Source organism: Chanodichthys erythropterus, chromosome 24, assembly GCF_024489055.1.
Source record: "Chanodichthys erythropterus isolate Z2021 chromosome 24, ASM2448905v1, whole genome shotgun sequence".
NCBI classification, from domain to species: domain Eukaryota; kingdom Metazoa; phylum Chordata; class Actinopteri; order Cypriniformes; family Xenocyprididae; genus Chanodichthys; species Chanodichthys erythropterus.
The window spans coordinates 18,505,199-18,521,799 of NC_090244.1; the positions used below are offsets into that span (position 1 = coordinate 18,505,199).

At 38.6% G+C, this 16,601-nt stretch overlaps 1 protein-coding gene across 1 annotated transcript; it reads right to left on the reverse strand.

The window, feature by feature from the left end:
• Positions 1 to 17: 17 nt before the first annotated feature.
• acsbg1 (acyl-CoA synthetase bubblegum family member 1) lies at positions 18 to 6,841 on the reverse strand. Its single transcript, XM_067379014.1, has 13 exons — positions 6,802 to 6,841; positions 6,394 to 6,665; positions 6,183 to 6,271; positions 4,369 to 4,489; positions 4,199 to 4,279; positions 3,975 to 4,124; positions 3,708 to 3,884; positions 2,758 to 2,936; positions 2,426 to 2,659; positions 2,114 to 2,331; positions 1,877 to 2,016; positions 1,548 to 1,794; positions 18 to 591 (listed from the first exon to the last, which is right to left on the reverse strand). Exons 1-13 carry the CDS (start codon positions 6,839 to 6,841, stop codon positions 515 to 517), a joined length of 2,025 nt encoding a protein of 674 aa, XP_067235115.1. The 3' UTR covers positions 18 to 514.
• Positions 6,842 to 16,601: the final 9,760 nt, after the last annotated feature.

The following is a 16,601-nucleotide window of genomic DNA, read 5'->3' on the forward strand; positions in this document are numbered from 1 at the left end:
GTTAAATCCGTAAAAAAAAAAGTGAAAAGATGTTTCACAATTTTATGCTTGAGCTTTAACATTAGCTATGAACTTTGCATTATGGTTAACAAGTAATATAATTCAAACAACTGTTGACCTTTGCTGTGTCAATTGTGAAATGACTGTACTGTCAAGACATGACTGTGGTTGGAATATATACGTCTATTTTTATGGGCAACCTATGTCTTTATTTTTACAGAGTACTTTTTATACGATAACAGTACATAAAGATGAGAGCATTATCATATACATTATATCCACAAACAAAGCACAAGTTTTATTTTTAAGATCTGATCAAATCATACAGGAATATTAAACATCATATAACATCCAACCAACATTGTAAGACAATTAACAGTATGTTGAGAGATAGTACTTAAAAAAATAGAATTAAATTAGGTTGTTAAATTTAAAAAAGCATTAAAACCCACTTTTCTATCATCTGTCTTGGCAAAAAGCAACAGTATCTTTAATAGAGATGAAGCCAGGTCTTCTATTCTCTGTAAAAACTCTCTATCTCACTGTGATACTTCTGCAACACCACTGGGCGACGTAGTTTCATTGTAGGACCTGAAAAGAAATATATATTCTATTATCTTTTGGAATGAACATTCGGTGGAGGTTCAGTACAAGTTAAAGGGTTAGTTCACCCAAAAATGAAAATTCAGTCATTAATTACTCACCCTCATGTCGTTTCACACCCGTAAAATCTTCATTCATCTTCAGAACACAAATTAAGATATTTTTGATGAAATCAGATGGCTCAGTGAGGCATCTATTGCCAGCATAATTAACACTTTCAATGCCCAGGAAGCTACTAAAGACATTTAAAACAGTTCATGTGATTACAGTATTTCAACCTTAATGTTATGAAGCGACGAGAATACTTTTTGTGCGCCAAAAAAACAAATAACGACTTTATTCAACAATATTTAGTGATGGGCGATTTCAAAACACTGCTTCATGAAGCTTTACGAATCCTTTGATTCGAATCAGTGGTTCAGAGCGCGTATCAAACTGCCAAAGTCATGTCCCCCAGTGGTGAACCATTGAAATTTCGAAACTCTTACCACGTAACAAACCCTTGTATACTGAAATCATGTAACTTTGGCATTTTGATACACGCTCTGAACCACTGATTCGAAACTAAAGATTCGTAAAGCTTCGAAGCTTCATGATATATTTCGTTTTTTGGTGCACAAAAAGTATTCTCATCGCTTCATAACATTAAGGTTATAATACTGTTGTCACATGAACTGTTTTAAATATGTTTTTAGTATCACTGAAAATGTTAATTGTCTTGCTGGCAATGGAGGCCTCACTGAGCCATTGGATTTTATAAAAAAAATATTTTAATTTGTGTTCTGAAGATGAATGAAGGTCTTACAGGTGTGGAACGACATGAGGGTGAGTAATAAATGACAGAATTTTCATTTTTAGGTGAACTATCCCTTTAAGATCCAAATACAACCACCAGTTTATAAAACGAGCAATTGACATCTATTGAGAAGTGTTTTAACACTCACCTAGTTCTCCTCCAACAATTGAGAAATCTTTCAATAATATGGTCCATTTTTGTATGCGTTGTGCATTTGAGGTTGCTTTTGAATTGACCCGTGCAATACCCTCTTCAATGGACTGGTACACTAGCTTGTCTTTTCCTCCAATGATGTCTGACACTTTTGTCGCTTGGCTACCAAGTCGTTGACAGTATTCCACAGCCTCCAAGCTAAGAATGTCTGTTGGCTCTGCGGTCTCTGTATTGACTGTGCACTATCCAAGGAAAGGAAGAACAGAGTAACCTAAATGGTTTTAGAGTTATTGAAGCCAGAATTTTTCTCAAAACATACTTTACCTTTAGTGTGAGCAGCATGGACAGAAATTTCCTTTTGTCTCCAATTAGAATGGCATTGCTGATGATTGGCAACTCTTGTTTCACGGCATCTTCTATGAGAAGTGGGGGAACGTTCTCTCCTCCGGCAGTGATAATGAGCTCTGAAAATAAAGAGATTGAATGGAATTGCCCCTGAATCCAATTATATGGTACCATCAAAGCTAGTAAAATGTGTAGGATAAAAATAGCATCCTTTACCTTTTATTCTTCCGCTAATGTAAAGAAAGCCATCTTCATCTACCTTTCCCAAGTCTCCAGAGTGGAGCCATCCATCTTGATCTAAAGATTCCTTTGTTTTATCCTCAAGGTTGAGGAAGCCCATGAAGACATTCCGTCCCCAAAAACACACTTCTCCAATTCCGTCAGCATCTATGTTTACTAGTTTGTATCGACAGCCTGGAACCACCTTACCACAACTAGAAGAGTTTGAGGAATTGTTACACAGTGAACTTGATTATTGACCTTCAAGTTGAAAGTATTCAACCTGTAAATTGAGGAAAGACAGCTTGCCTTTGAAAGCGGTACACTTTTGGGCCAGACATAAAGTGGGGTCCTGAGCTTTCACTCATCCCGTAGGCTTCATAAAGTCGAATGTTGAGACCGAGGAAGAATTGAAGGGTTTCGCTTCCAATAGGAGCAGCTCCTGAAAAGAACTTCATACAATTGGAGAAGCCCAGCTCGGCACGAAGCTTTTGCAAGACCAAGCTGTCCGCAAGAGTGAAGAGGAATGACTTCTCCTCATCCCTGATTTGAAGATAATGATCATAAAATCATAAAGGTCCAAATCACATGAATGTAACAAACGGAAAATGATATTCAGTACTTTTAAGCAAATTATGTACTTGGTAAGCCTTTGATTAGCCTCCAGACTAACAGACATGGCCCATGTCACCAGTTTCCTTCTCATGTATCCACACCGTGAAATGCCTTCTTTGATTTTTTCCATAATTTTCTCCCAAACACGAGGAACGCCCATGTGGGCCGTGGGGGAAACCTCTCGAAGGGTGTCTACCAAACTCCCCTAAAAATAAAACTTCAAGTGAGCAATAGAGTGGATTTAAATCCTTTACAAAATTTGACAGTGTGGCAGTAGTCCAGTCATTCAAGTCCAGACCAGGACCTGAGGTGGTCGAATTCCAGGTCAAGACAGAGACCTGACGAGGGTTTAGTCCAAGCGAAGGCAGAGTCCATCATGAAAATATGGTCTTGGACTTCACTTGGACTCAACCCTCTTCAGGTCTCTGTCTTGACCTGGACTTGACCTACTCAGGTCTCAGCCTGGACTTGAATGAGCTGGTCTAAATTACAACACTGATATTTGATGACACCACCAGTTACAGGATCTAAAGCAAAAGTTCCACCTTCTAGTAGAGTGTGCAAAATTATTAGAAACTTCTGGGCAGGCTTGCTGGATCTAAACTCTGCAGGAAGGTGGCCCTCCAGGAGGCACATCCTGATATTGCTGAGTTAGATGCGTTCATATTTTGTTGATCCTGGAACAACATTCCACTCTGAAAATTTAGTCTTGACCCTATTCCTACCCCTAAACCTAACCCTACCCATAAGTTATACCAAAAATCAGAGGGAAATGATAGATGAATAACACTGATGTAGAAGCACCAATTCATTATTTTAAGCCTAAACTTGACATAATCTGTAAACTTGTCCCTCAAATCTGAATGGTTGATTTGAATGTTGTTCCAGGATCTACAAAAATGTTGACCCAGGAACATGCTGAACTCAGCAATATCAGGTTATGCCTCCAGGAGCAGGACTGTTGTTGAGCATTTACCTTTAGAGCATCTGGTTGAGCAAAGGTAACTTGCTCCCCCCACTGGATCCCTGTCCACAGATCGTAGATCTGGGCAGCTATATGGCTGAGAGGAAGGTAGCTGACCAGAGACTCTTGCCTGATTTCAGCTGACTGCATCTCTCCAACCCTGCTTGCATGGTGGGCTGTCCATGTGATCTATAAGAGTCCAGAATTCAAATTTCAATAATCTATAAAACAACATTGCCACTATATTGTGAATGTAATTTTTTTTGCATAGCCGTTTACATTGTCATGGCTTAGCATCACTCCTTTCGGTGATCCAGTTGTTCCAGAGGTGTAAATAAGTACACAGCACTGATTGGCTTTCTGGCTACTGATGACTTCATCTAGTTCTTGATCAGAGATTTCCAGTCCTAGTCCCATGAACTCTTCCCACTGTCCAAAGACAAGCAGTCACAGTAAATCTTTGGGTAACTTTGGCAACTCATCTCTGTTTATCGAACACTCACTGAATAGAGATTGGGAATCTTCTCCTTCAAAGATCCAGAATACTGTACTATGGCTTTCAAGTGTGGCAGCTTATCCCTTATCTAACAAGAAAAAAACAAGAGTATTAATCAGGTTGTTCATTGATTATGAGAAGGTCCAGGTAGAGAAAATAAAGTACATCAAATGTTACCTGTAAAATCTTATCCAGCTGCTTTTGATTTTCCACAACAATGACATTGGCTCTTGAGTCATTAGCGACATAGAGGCAGGCATCTGGTGAGTTTGTGGTATAGATCCCTGCCATTATACCCCTAGCACAAACAAAAATATAGATGTGAGGGCAGTGATCCTAGCCCTAATATTGCAGGCAGCGTTTGTGCACGAAGGCACCAAATGAAACTGATTTTGGGCCGACTTCTGAGGTAGCATAACGGTTTAATGATCAACAACAAAATAGAGAGAGCTTTGGTTAAGGCTAAGGGAATATTTACAATACTAATTTCTCACTAGAAATAATATCAAGTGGAAAAACACTGGTCAAAAACAGGCAGTACCTAACCACTACCTGCAACTTTCAGATGCCATCTTTATTTTTTAGCTTAAAGGGTTAGTTCACCCAAAGACCCAAGATTTTCGTTCATCTTCGGAACACAAATGAAGATATTTTAATGAGATCTGAGAGATTTCTGCCCTTCCATTGACAGTCTATGCAACTACCTCTTTGACGGTACAAAAAGTGCATAAAGAGATTGTAAAACTAATCCATATGAATAGAGTGCTTTAGTCCACATTTTCTGAATAGACATGATCACTTTATATGATGAACAGATTTAATTTAGGCTTTTATTCATCAGTAAACATAAACAGAAGCTCAGTCGTACTTGCTTGATGTGCAAGAACAAACCTCACTGGTTTCTTGTGGAAGCTCAAACATGCTGTGTAACATGAACAAACTTGATCAGCTCTCTCACGTCAAACATACACGCTTGAACTTCCATTTACCATAACTAATCTCTTCGAAAAAAAATTGGACTAAACCACTCAATTCATATGGTTAATTTTACGATCTCTTTATGAACTTTTTGAACTCTCAAAGTGTCAGTTGCTTAAACTGTCAATAGAGGGACAGAAATCTCTCAGATTTAATTTAAAATGTCTTCATTTGTGATGAATGAAAGACATAAGGGTGAGTTAGGGGCCGTTCACATATCACGTCTTTTGCACGCTCAAATTCGTTATTTCAAATGTACTCGCATGGCTCATAATGGGAGCGACACGGCCGCAACACTCATGTATCGAGATGAAAAATTCTCACCGCAGGTCATGTGACAAGAACCAACCAATCAGCTTCGGCCTTTCCAAAACAAAAAAACCAAAAGCTCAGCTGAACAGCTGATCATAGCTGTACAGGGTGTTTTTATTTCTCATATCCATAAATATATCTAGTAGTAAAGCTAAAGCAAGGGCTAGAAATCAATGTATCCTTTGCTGAAACTTGTGGAGAGCTCAGTTCATGGTTGCATAGCAACAACAGACACCCTTTAAAATGTCATGTAAATGCTTTAGTTCCAAATGAAATCGTGTCTCTCTGTTTTTTGTGAATTCGGACTAACAGTAGTAGATAATGTAACCACGCTTACCAGTGGCGTGCACAGACCTCCGCGAGGGCAGGGGCTCAATTGAGTTCCGAGGGGGGAGAAATGGGAACGCTGGGGCACCGCGATGCGACAACAAAGAGCACTTTCACTTTCGCGATCAAAGGGGCTGGGGCTTAACCCCCCCCCCCCCCCCCCCACCCAAGCATTGTGTCTTGTATACTTAATTAACACTGTAGTTTGACTGTGTAGAAACCAGCTGAACCTTGATTATGCACACATAAACATACTTACAGTTTTTTAGCCTGGGCTGGTAAGTGTTTGGCAGAACAATGTGGATTTAGTAACACCAACACTTACAAGTATGAAATTTTAGGCATAATGTGAAAAACCTACAGGTATTTCTCACCCTGCAAAGATAGTTCCAACAGCAGCGATAAACCACTCCGCAGAGTTGAATCCCAGGATGGCTACACTGTGGAACCGCTCCAGGCCAAGCTAAGAGAATTGTCAAATATCACTGAATTATATCTATTCCGTAAATTCCATGCATACGACTTAAACTTTGTAACATGAATATGTTATGCATAAATTAGTGTTTAAAAAAATGCCAAGTTCACCTTTAGAAAGCTTTTGGCGGCCATTCGACTGAGGTGATAATATTCCGAAAAGGTAACTTTTTCCCAATTGTTTTCTCTTTTGGTTGCCAAAGCAGTCAGCGTCCCATATTTCTGAACCGAGTTGGTAAACATCTGATGCACAGTGATGGGCTGTTCTGGACAGAGTTCATCCATTCTCAGCTGAACTGATCCACTGGCTTCTGTAGACCATAGGGATTGGGCTGGGGCCAATTCCGCACTTGCCAGAACCTCCTCAACGCTCTTTTTCTCTGCTGCATTGAATAGGAAATAATCGCAGTTCAATGACTAAAAATCTGATGATGTGAACAACAGGATTGAAAGGTAATAACATAATCCTGATATCCAAACTCTGAATACGATAAACAAAATAAGAGTTACTCTACTTACACAATCCTTCCCCAACATCCTGCTCCAGAAGGTCTGTCATGGGCTCAAGAGGTGAACAGTCTGAGCTGAAAAAAAGAGTGCTGGCCTGTTAGATAGCAGTGGACTCTGGCTCTCCCTGCGGACAGACCCCAGCTCCCGTACCCATGAATCACATGGCAGAACTGCTCAACAGCATTGTAAGCCCCCACAATGATGGGTTTTGGTTACTAAGTGCTAAAGCCCCAGCAGATTTGTTGGCAGATGGAAGCTCACAAAATGTGAGAAACTTTAGTTCCCATCAGTCATAGAAACTTCTGTTTTCTTCTTCACTTCAGTTCTTGATGTAACAGCCACAAGTAAGAGGGCACATTAGGTTGCTTTAAAATACTGGCATCCCTACAAAACGACCGGCTTGATGCTCTTTGTATTCAAGAGTGCTAGAACTGGCAGCTGAGCTGATTTCATTTCCGCTGCTCATTTTGATTCAGCGTGTGTTTGATGAAAACACAAACACCAAAAGAGATTTTTCCAAGTAGTGTTCTGCCAAACTCTTTTCAAACAAGACATTTCACATCTTATTCCTACCTATGGCAACCGAAGCTGAATATTACATCACACATACTTGCAAGTTGAGTTTAAGAAACTAAAAGTGCCTTATTATTAATACCATTTTGATTATAACAAGTTGCTTTCATTCACTCGGCAATCATTTAAGTTCTTTGCATGTAAAATAAATCAAATGGCAGTGCATAAGAAGAAAACTTGACGATTACAGTGACCACCGTTCAAGGTAAACAGGATTTATTAAAAGCATTTACATACCCGTTTCCAAGCTGTTTCCTGGTGGGATCAGTTTGAGTGCTTGTGCTCATGGTGCCTGCAGGACTGGTATGAACTGCTCAAAGATTGTCCGGTTCTTGGCCTATTGAGGACAGAATGTAGGAATGAATAGCTCCACGAAGCAGTTCTCCAAAGAAAGACTTAACAACTTTAGCTATGTACTCATTTTTATTATGCTCCAAGTAAAGCTTCTGAGAAATGTTCACAGTGAATGAAATGAATGTTGGCAAAAATATGTTCTGTGGGAACTGAATGTCTTTGGGTAAAAACACATAGTGCATACTAATGAGTTTGGGGGCTTTTATATGCAAATGTGTTACAGTTCTTTGAATTGGAGTACAAAAGTTCACTCGGTTGAAGTTTGTTCTGATATACATTCATCTTCATCACAATGAATTTAGTACTGTAGAATCAAATGTTTGAGAATTTATCAGCTTGAGAAAGAAGATATTTTTTTATAGTGATATTTTCCATACACAAAACTGTTAAGTTTTTACTGCCTCTCACACCATATAAATGTTCTTGCATATCAATTTTACATTGTCGATCACTAGAGTATAACAAGTACTAAGTATTGTGGTCCTCGTAATACTGGCATTTATATTTCATGATTCTTTGTACCTGATCACCAACCAGCTTCTTGACCAGTAAAATCTCATTGAACAAAACTGCTTTGCATTCATTTGCCACAAATGAGTGGAAATTTAAAGAGATCACTGGGCAATAGTTTCAGTGTTTGCCAGTTGCTGCTGGATCGCATGATACAAATGCTCATCTAAACTTCACAATAATGAGATTTCCAGGCTGGAGAAGCCAAAAAAAAAAAAAAAAGCAGGATTTCTAATGTTTATCAGAAAGTGTCCCACATCTTCAGGCTGACACACTTCTCATGCATGTTATGTAATTTACACTGGACTTTAAAAACTTTCAAATCACTGAAACCCTGATCCTTCAACCAACGGCTCACTTTCAGGCACAAACTGTACACCTACTTCATTAACTAAACAATGTAGCCACGTGGAAAAGCAGAGCCCACAGGGTAGACAAAAAGCCTGTAAAAACAGACTCTTCTGCCTTAATTTATAGACAGACCGTTCTATGCATCCCAGGACAATGTGTGTATGATTATAACTGTCTTATAAAGTGTCTCTTGCATTGCATTTTGTTTTATGCATACTCATGTCATGAAACTCTAACTGAGCGATGATTGGTTCTTTCGATGCCATGGCATCAGCCAATCAGAAGTAACTCCATATCCACGCAACCATATATATCGTACCCTAGCCTGCGATCGACAAGCTGCGCAATGTGAAGCGCTGTTATCCCTCCTCCTCCCCAGTGCCACCTGTGGAGATCTGCTACGGGGGTTCTACCATTCTTGCAGCAGCCTTTTCCTTGTTGTTTTATTTGACTAGGCTGAACAATTTGTATTTGCTCAGCAGCAACAGCAGCAGCGTAGCAGATCTCGTACGCCAAAATCAAGCCATGGATAATCCACTCCGAGAGTTGTCATGATTGAACTTCTAGTTAACTTTTCCTCACGTATATCGTGTCTCATATCAAATTAATGCTCATTTTACGACACACATTTTCATGTATGTCACCTCCTCATAGAATGCAGTGTGTGTTTGTTGTATTAATTGGAGTATAAATGGACACAAACTAGTGCTGTAGTACTCGAGTCCGGACTCGAGACGTTTTTCTGTTGTCTCGGACTCGTCTCGGACTCGGTGATATTTGCACTCGGACTTGTCTCGGACTTGGTCATTGGTCTCGCCACAAGTCCTAATTGGTTTCGACCGAGTCCAGTTTTTCAGTCTCACTTCTTACCGATTCCGAGACGATCTTTTTTGTTACCAGCGGCACAGGCAGTAACGTCAGCTGCGCATTCTCGCTCTCTTCTCTCACGGTGAAGTGACACACACTCGCGCGGGCGCCTCCTCTCTCTCACTCGTCTCATTCGCTCCGGTTCCTGCAGGTTTTGTGCTCACACCGAAAGCGCGCGCACCACTGATCACGCGAATAAGCCACGCTTAGTCTCAAACAGAGACAGAAGTCAAACAGAGTCCAAACAGAGTCCAACAATTACCAAAATGAGTGGCTTAATGCACTTAAAATTTTAAATACATACAAAATGATGTCAAAATGCTCGTCTTGGCAATTATTCAGATAAACACAGTCAGTTTTGGATCGTTAAATAGCTAAGAGAACGCAACTCTTAAAGGGACAGCAGTCCAATATTCCTGCTGCTGTCTGACATGTTATTTAAAGAACAAAAGACAAAGAAAATCACTTTCTGCTCTTGACTAAATGCGTTTTTAACTTTAAAGGTAAGAATAAGTCTGTATTTAATATTTACAATAAAAAATACAGAAATTAAGGTAACCAACGTGGATGTGTTATTTTACATTTGATTACTTTAATTTCTGTAGTATTTCTTATCTAAATAAAAACCTACTTAACCTGAAAAACTTAGTTTCATTGCTCTCTATTCTATTGCATTTATTTGCTGTTTGGAATTTTTTTATTTGTATTACTATTTGTATTTGTATTACTGAGTTTTACTTTTTTTTATAAAAATAAAACTTTGTGTTGAAGAAAGGTAGATTTTTGTTTGTATATGCTGTTAATTATAGTTCTTAGAAAGAAAATCAGAATCGGCAAAAATAGGTATCGGCAGATCACACTATCCAAAAATCGGAAAATCGGAATCAGCCAAGAAAATTGAAATCAGCGCATGTCTAGTTCAAACAAAAGCCACAGCAGAACTGCGATTCATATCGATGTTTTGTGAACAAATCTGTGGCTGTGTAAAAACCATGAAAGTCAATGATTCAATTACCCTTTCAAAAATACATCCACTTGCGTCCTTACTGAATGAATGAATGAATGAATGAATGAATGAATGAATGAATGAATTGAATGACTCGATGACTCACTCATTAAGACAGTGACTTACCGCCACCTACTGGCAGTTTTAGTTCAATTTAAAAGTATCACACATTATAACATCATTGCTTATTTTTCTTTTGTACATTTTTAATTTAAAACATTGATTTATTTTATAAAGGTATTTATAGAGGTAAAAAAGCACTGTAATGCACAATCAGTTTAAAGGGGAAAATATTGTCCCTTAATGGAAAAGGTGTGATTGCAGCAGTCTAAGTGGAAGAGAAGGGGTATGCAGAAGAATGTTAAATGCCTCAGGGTGTACGTGACTGTAAAATGTTTGGGAACCACAGTTGTAGAGAATTTAAAAACAAGTAATAATGCAAAAAATAATAATGCAAGATTATTATTTTAGAATCTAAGATATGCTGTCTCTCACATCACATAAATTATCAATAGTTATGTACGAAGGTCTTGAAGAGGATTCTTTTTTTTCTGTCTCTGTCTTGACTGTCTCATTTGGACTCGGACTTGACTTGGACTCGAACCTTTTGGACTTGGACTTGACTTGGACTCGACAAAGGTGGACTTGACTACAGCCCTAACACAAACTCACCAGTTTAATCAGGCTTGAACACAAAGAGCCATAAAATTCCCCATAGAGGAATTTCCCACTCTGAAATTCCTCCTTCCTTTTGCAAGTTAAACTAACCATGCAAGTTTGTCATCATTTCTTCATTCAACACAGCAGAAATTGATTGCAACTTCAACTCCATCGATTCAGGGGTTTATGATAAGCAGTAAAATCCTCTTAAGCCTTGTTTAAACTGCACGGCTGCGACGCGGCTACCGGACCTGATCCGCAGCCACTCTAGCAAATGCTTGTGTTTACACCAGCCGTGCCGATAGATAGGCACCAAGACTCCTGCTCATATTTCACATCACTAGGAGGCCCAAAATTAACAACAAGATATTTGAAGTTGAAAAACTTATAAATTGTTTGTCCTTGTCGTCCATAACTGGACTTTTAAGTGTATTAACTTCATCTGTAGGCTATAGCAAAATAAAGTATGGCATAGCAATAAACACAATTTAACCAGACAAAATATAAAAATTTAGCCATTAAAAACATGAAAAATTAACGAAAACAACGTCGGACAGTCAAATCTAGTGGTCTCGCGAATCTAGCCGCTTTGCTTCTGAAATGCTTCTGGTGTGAGTTGACACCACGTAGAGGATGGAACAAAACCTTGCCGGAGCCGTAACGCGCCGCAGACACATACAGTGTAAACCAGGCTTGAATGAGGTGTTTTGAAATCAGAGACTGGTGGTTCTTTCCTGGTTAAATTACTCTTTTTTTATAGCTTCATTCCCTGTTCCCATTTCTGGCTTCATTCTGTCACTTTCCATCTTACCTATGTACGTGTGATTGTGTTTGTATGTGTTTGTTAGTTTAGTTGTGTTTGCGAATTTACTTAATAAAACTTGTGCACAATACATATTTGGTTCTGACTCCCTGCCTGCAAATAACTGTCACTTAAATAATCTCGATCTTGTTACATGCTCTAAGTGCTGTAAATGCTAATAAAGATTTATTTTTCTGTGGCCATGAAAAAAACCCTTTTCTTAGAATTAATTAATAAGCAATACTGAGTGTTCACAGAATTAACTGATTAATTGATTTGTAATGTTAATGTCGCTACGTGAAGTTCCTAAACATAATTTAGGGAGGAGCAAGCCCATCTAATCTTCCAATCAACAGCCAGAGTATATAAGCAGCTGATGTGTAATCACATCCTATATTTATTCACTAGGGTGGTATCTCAGAGCTCAAGTTGAAGATGCTTCATCGAGCCCCTCCTCAGTGGACAGCAAGCCATATAAGCTAACCTAATACCCTAAAGATTATATGGACAAACGAACTCATTAAATCAAGTTAATCTGATTAACTGATTCAAATATTCATAAGTAATCATAACAAGTTATGAATAATTATAAACAGTTCCCCTTTGAGCTAATTTGCTACACTGACTTGCGAACATAAAGACAGATTATACCTTCAGATTTGAGGAGTGAGAATAAAAAACTACTCTTTGCCAACATGTAAATCTTCAAGCATTAACCTGCACCTCACAATAATTCAGAAATCTGTCTGTTGTGGATCAATGATGGACTCAGCTGACCCTCTTTCAGACCCTTTAGACATGCTGATGAAGTATATTAAATGCCACATACTGATCTGCCAATTTCCAAACACTGTCTTTCCATGTGATCCAGATATTAAGTCTGTTTCCACAGGCCCTTAACTTGCTGTTTTGTTAAACTTCAATAGTATTTTATTTCATAAACTCACTTTAAGTTTTGTGGCTCTTTACACCATTGCAAAATAGATTCAAAAGGAACACCATTAACACTGTGATTATCGTGTACAGGGATCTGCAGTAACCAATGCAGTGTCAAAGCCTGATTTTAGGCGGAGCTCCGACTCGCTGACTATGACTGAGCAAAATGCAACTACTGGCAGCAAATGTTTCAACATGTTTGCCAGTTCCTGCTGGAGCACATTATACAAGATTCATTTGAGGAAGAACTTCTGACCGAGAATTTCCTAGCTGTGATACTGAAGAGACATCGGACCAACAAAAGACTCAGCGGACTCTCTTCCAGATGCTTCAGACATGTTAATGGAGGATATTAACCAACTCTTACTGATCTATTATTCTAGGTAATAGAATACACTGAGATGTTTTCTTACAAAGATGTTTTGCTTTTTTCTAAGGATCACAGAGCACACATTAACAAACAATGCAATTGTTTTATGGTAATAGTATCTACATATTATCTTTATATTATATAATTATAAATTTAACCTCTGGACATGTAATCTTAAATTTATCTATACATCTGATTAGTTGTGCATTCACAATTGTGTGCTCTTTTCCAATCTTTATGTCTTTTTTTTGTGTCTGTATGTGGGTTTGGGAAGAAGTAACCTACTTAATGGCCTCATTGTTAACGCTTAACAATTCTGTTTAATAAAACAAATGAAAAAAAAAATCATTATATCATGAGTAAGTCATTTTGACTGTTGCTTTTAAAGATAGTAAAGAGGATGTTTTGTTTTATACATTTTTGCAATATTACTTGAAACTGTCTTTACTAAGTGATTAAAGACTATTTATTAGGTGAACTGAAAGGAATATTATTAATATACATCATGACATAATGAATCCACTAAGTGTGTGCGCGGCTTAATGATTGTAAGGCCGATATGAATGTAAATTGATACTTATGACTGATCGCGCTCAAACGCGTCCAGTCAGAGCCAGTTGCGTTCAGTCTGCGATTACAGTCGGTGTTCAAATTCCATGTGAAAGTATATAAATCTGCTTCAGGAGCAGGAAACTGTCGCTGTACGTTGAGCACAATCAGAATGTTTTAGCTAGTCGTAAAATGTGTGCCCGGCTTAATAACACAGCGAATGCCGGTGGTAAACAAACACTCGTGCACGAGTTTTGGGAGGCGTTCACTTGAAATGAGCTGTGAAGGAGGGGGGTTGTTCTTCCGCATGCGCTCATTTCAAAAACTCAGTCGACGAAAACATCCTCTGCACCACCTTTAATGGGTCAGTCTCAAATAATGACAATTTTGCAACTTACAAAATGTTGAAGATTTGTAATACTGTTCAGTTCATTTTTTGGTAATAAAACTGATGGTTAGAAGTAACTAAATTCAGACACTGTTACAGTTCACCATGCCTTGACAGTAAAACCAGCCATAAATTATGAAAAATTAATTTTATAAATTGGTTTCATCATCAAATCTTTCATATGACTCGCCGACTATGACAGCAGAACATACATTTTTGGCAAATGTTTCAACATGTTTGCCAGTTCCTGCTGGAGCACGTTATAATAAGATTAATTTGAGGAAAACGACTTTTGATCGAGAACAACGAGACATTTGATAAGAACCTTGTGAAGACTAATAAATACTATATGATGAATGATCTCTGATTATGAATCTGACATCAAATCTGCTGCAAGAATGTTAGGTTTGATACTGAACATGGATAATAAACTGCTAGACGCCATCAGTCAGTGGACTCTCTTCCAGACAATAACATTTTTCAGTTCTATTTAGCAACAAGTTCTGCATTGCCTTTGAGAACTCTGATTGGCTTCTCTGCATGACGTACCATTTTCTACAGACATGAACTGATTGGATGTCGTCACAGTCGTGAGCGAGTTCCTTCCTATAAAAGGCAGTGTGCTCTCCTTCAGAGCTACACTTTAAACACAGACCGGCTCAGGTGATTTTCACTTGCAGAATCTGAAAGCCTCACTGATCATCTGGAAAGTCAAATGTTTTTGAAGTGTCTGACGAAGCAACATCAGAGACCATGAACATAATGGAGATGTGAATGGAGATTTTATTGCGCAAACTAGTGTTGTTGTCATTTTACCATCTGATCACAGGACCAACGGATCTGCCACAAATGAGTGGAACATAAGTGCGAATTTCAGGCAATTACTTCAGCATGTTTGCCAGTCGCTGCTGGATCACATTATTCAAATGCTCTTCTAAGTCACTGCACCAATAGCTGAAGCTATAAGTCGACGACACCTATATATCAATGTCAATAGCTTAACCTTTAGAGATGAAATAAAACCAATCACGGATTCTGCAGGCCAACGTAAACATTTTTCTCAATCTAAATGAAAAGAAAACTGAAATTAACACTGGTATCATGTGCTCAAAAGCTGGTGTTGTGCTCAACTGTAGCAGGCGGGTCAGAGTCCAGAGTCCCTTCGTCTTCTGTCAGGATTTTCCTTCAGTTCTCTACAGAAATCAGATCCTCCTTCTCCATGCCGAAATTTTACGGCTCCGGACTAATTATGGACACCGGAATAATTATGGACTCACCGGACAAAAATGTTGCTGGAACTTATCAAGGTCTGTTCAGGCCAACTGATCTACCTTTCTTCAAGCAAATGTCACTTACTTTAATATTTCGATTAAAAAGCTTGTACTTTTGTATTGTCCATCTTTGAAATAAGTGTCACTTACTTTCATATTTTGGTATATAATAAAAATACAATCATACAATTTTAATTGTGGGAAATAAAGGTCAAACTATTTTAAGTTTTTGTTTCTGTGTGTTTCTTTAGTTTTGAAAATAATTTTGTCAGTCCTTAATGGCTGAACAACATCCCTGAGAAACATTTATTTCTCGAGTTTGTAATAGTAGACATTATCATATTATATTCAGTAAGAAATACGAAGACTGACGAATAGAAAGAAAAACTTCGCTATTCCAGAGACTATCATACAGTCATTGACTCTTGGCCGTAACCACAACTTTACAGTCTCCACAGGTCCTTTACTAGCAGGTTTGTTAGACTTAATGCTCATATGAGCCCATACTCATACTCTCTATTCATTTTGCTCGGGTGACTGTAGCTGCTAAAGGGGCTGAACAGAGATATCAAAGCCGCACTATGCAGGAATAAAAACCTAGTTCACAAGCAGGTGTTAGGATGTGAGAAACCTTTCCTCCGATGACTGAACAAGCTGCACTAGTGACCATGAGCAACTTTACCATGAACGGGAATGATCAAAACTGTGTTGTGATCATCCCAACACCTGATGACAGGAGAGATGCTGAGCTTTCTGACACAAATGAGTGGAACATGCGAGCGATTCTTGGACAATTGTTTCTGCTTGCTTGTAAACAGCTGCTGAATCACATGATACAAATGCTCTTCAAAACTTTACAATAACGAGATTTCTGAAAGAGAAATAGCACAATTACCAGTTACTCATCCATCTATAAAACACTGTTGAGCAGAGATCAACTGACTAGATGGCAGAGAAACTACCCGCCTTCAAATCACTGAAATTTTGACCCTAAAATCACCAGCATTCGTTCAAGAGGAGGAGTGTAAAATCTGACCCTGCTGCTCATTGTGCCTCGTCACTGCTGTCATTCATCCAGCATTGTGTCTCTCCTACATCGGATCCGATTTATAGTCAGTGTAGCTCAAGGATTCTTTGAGCTCCAGGAACAGTGACATTGCCGATCCGACACA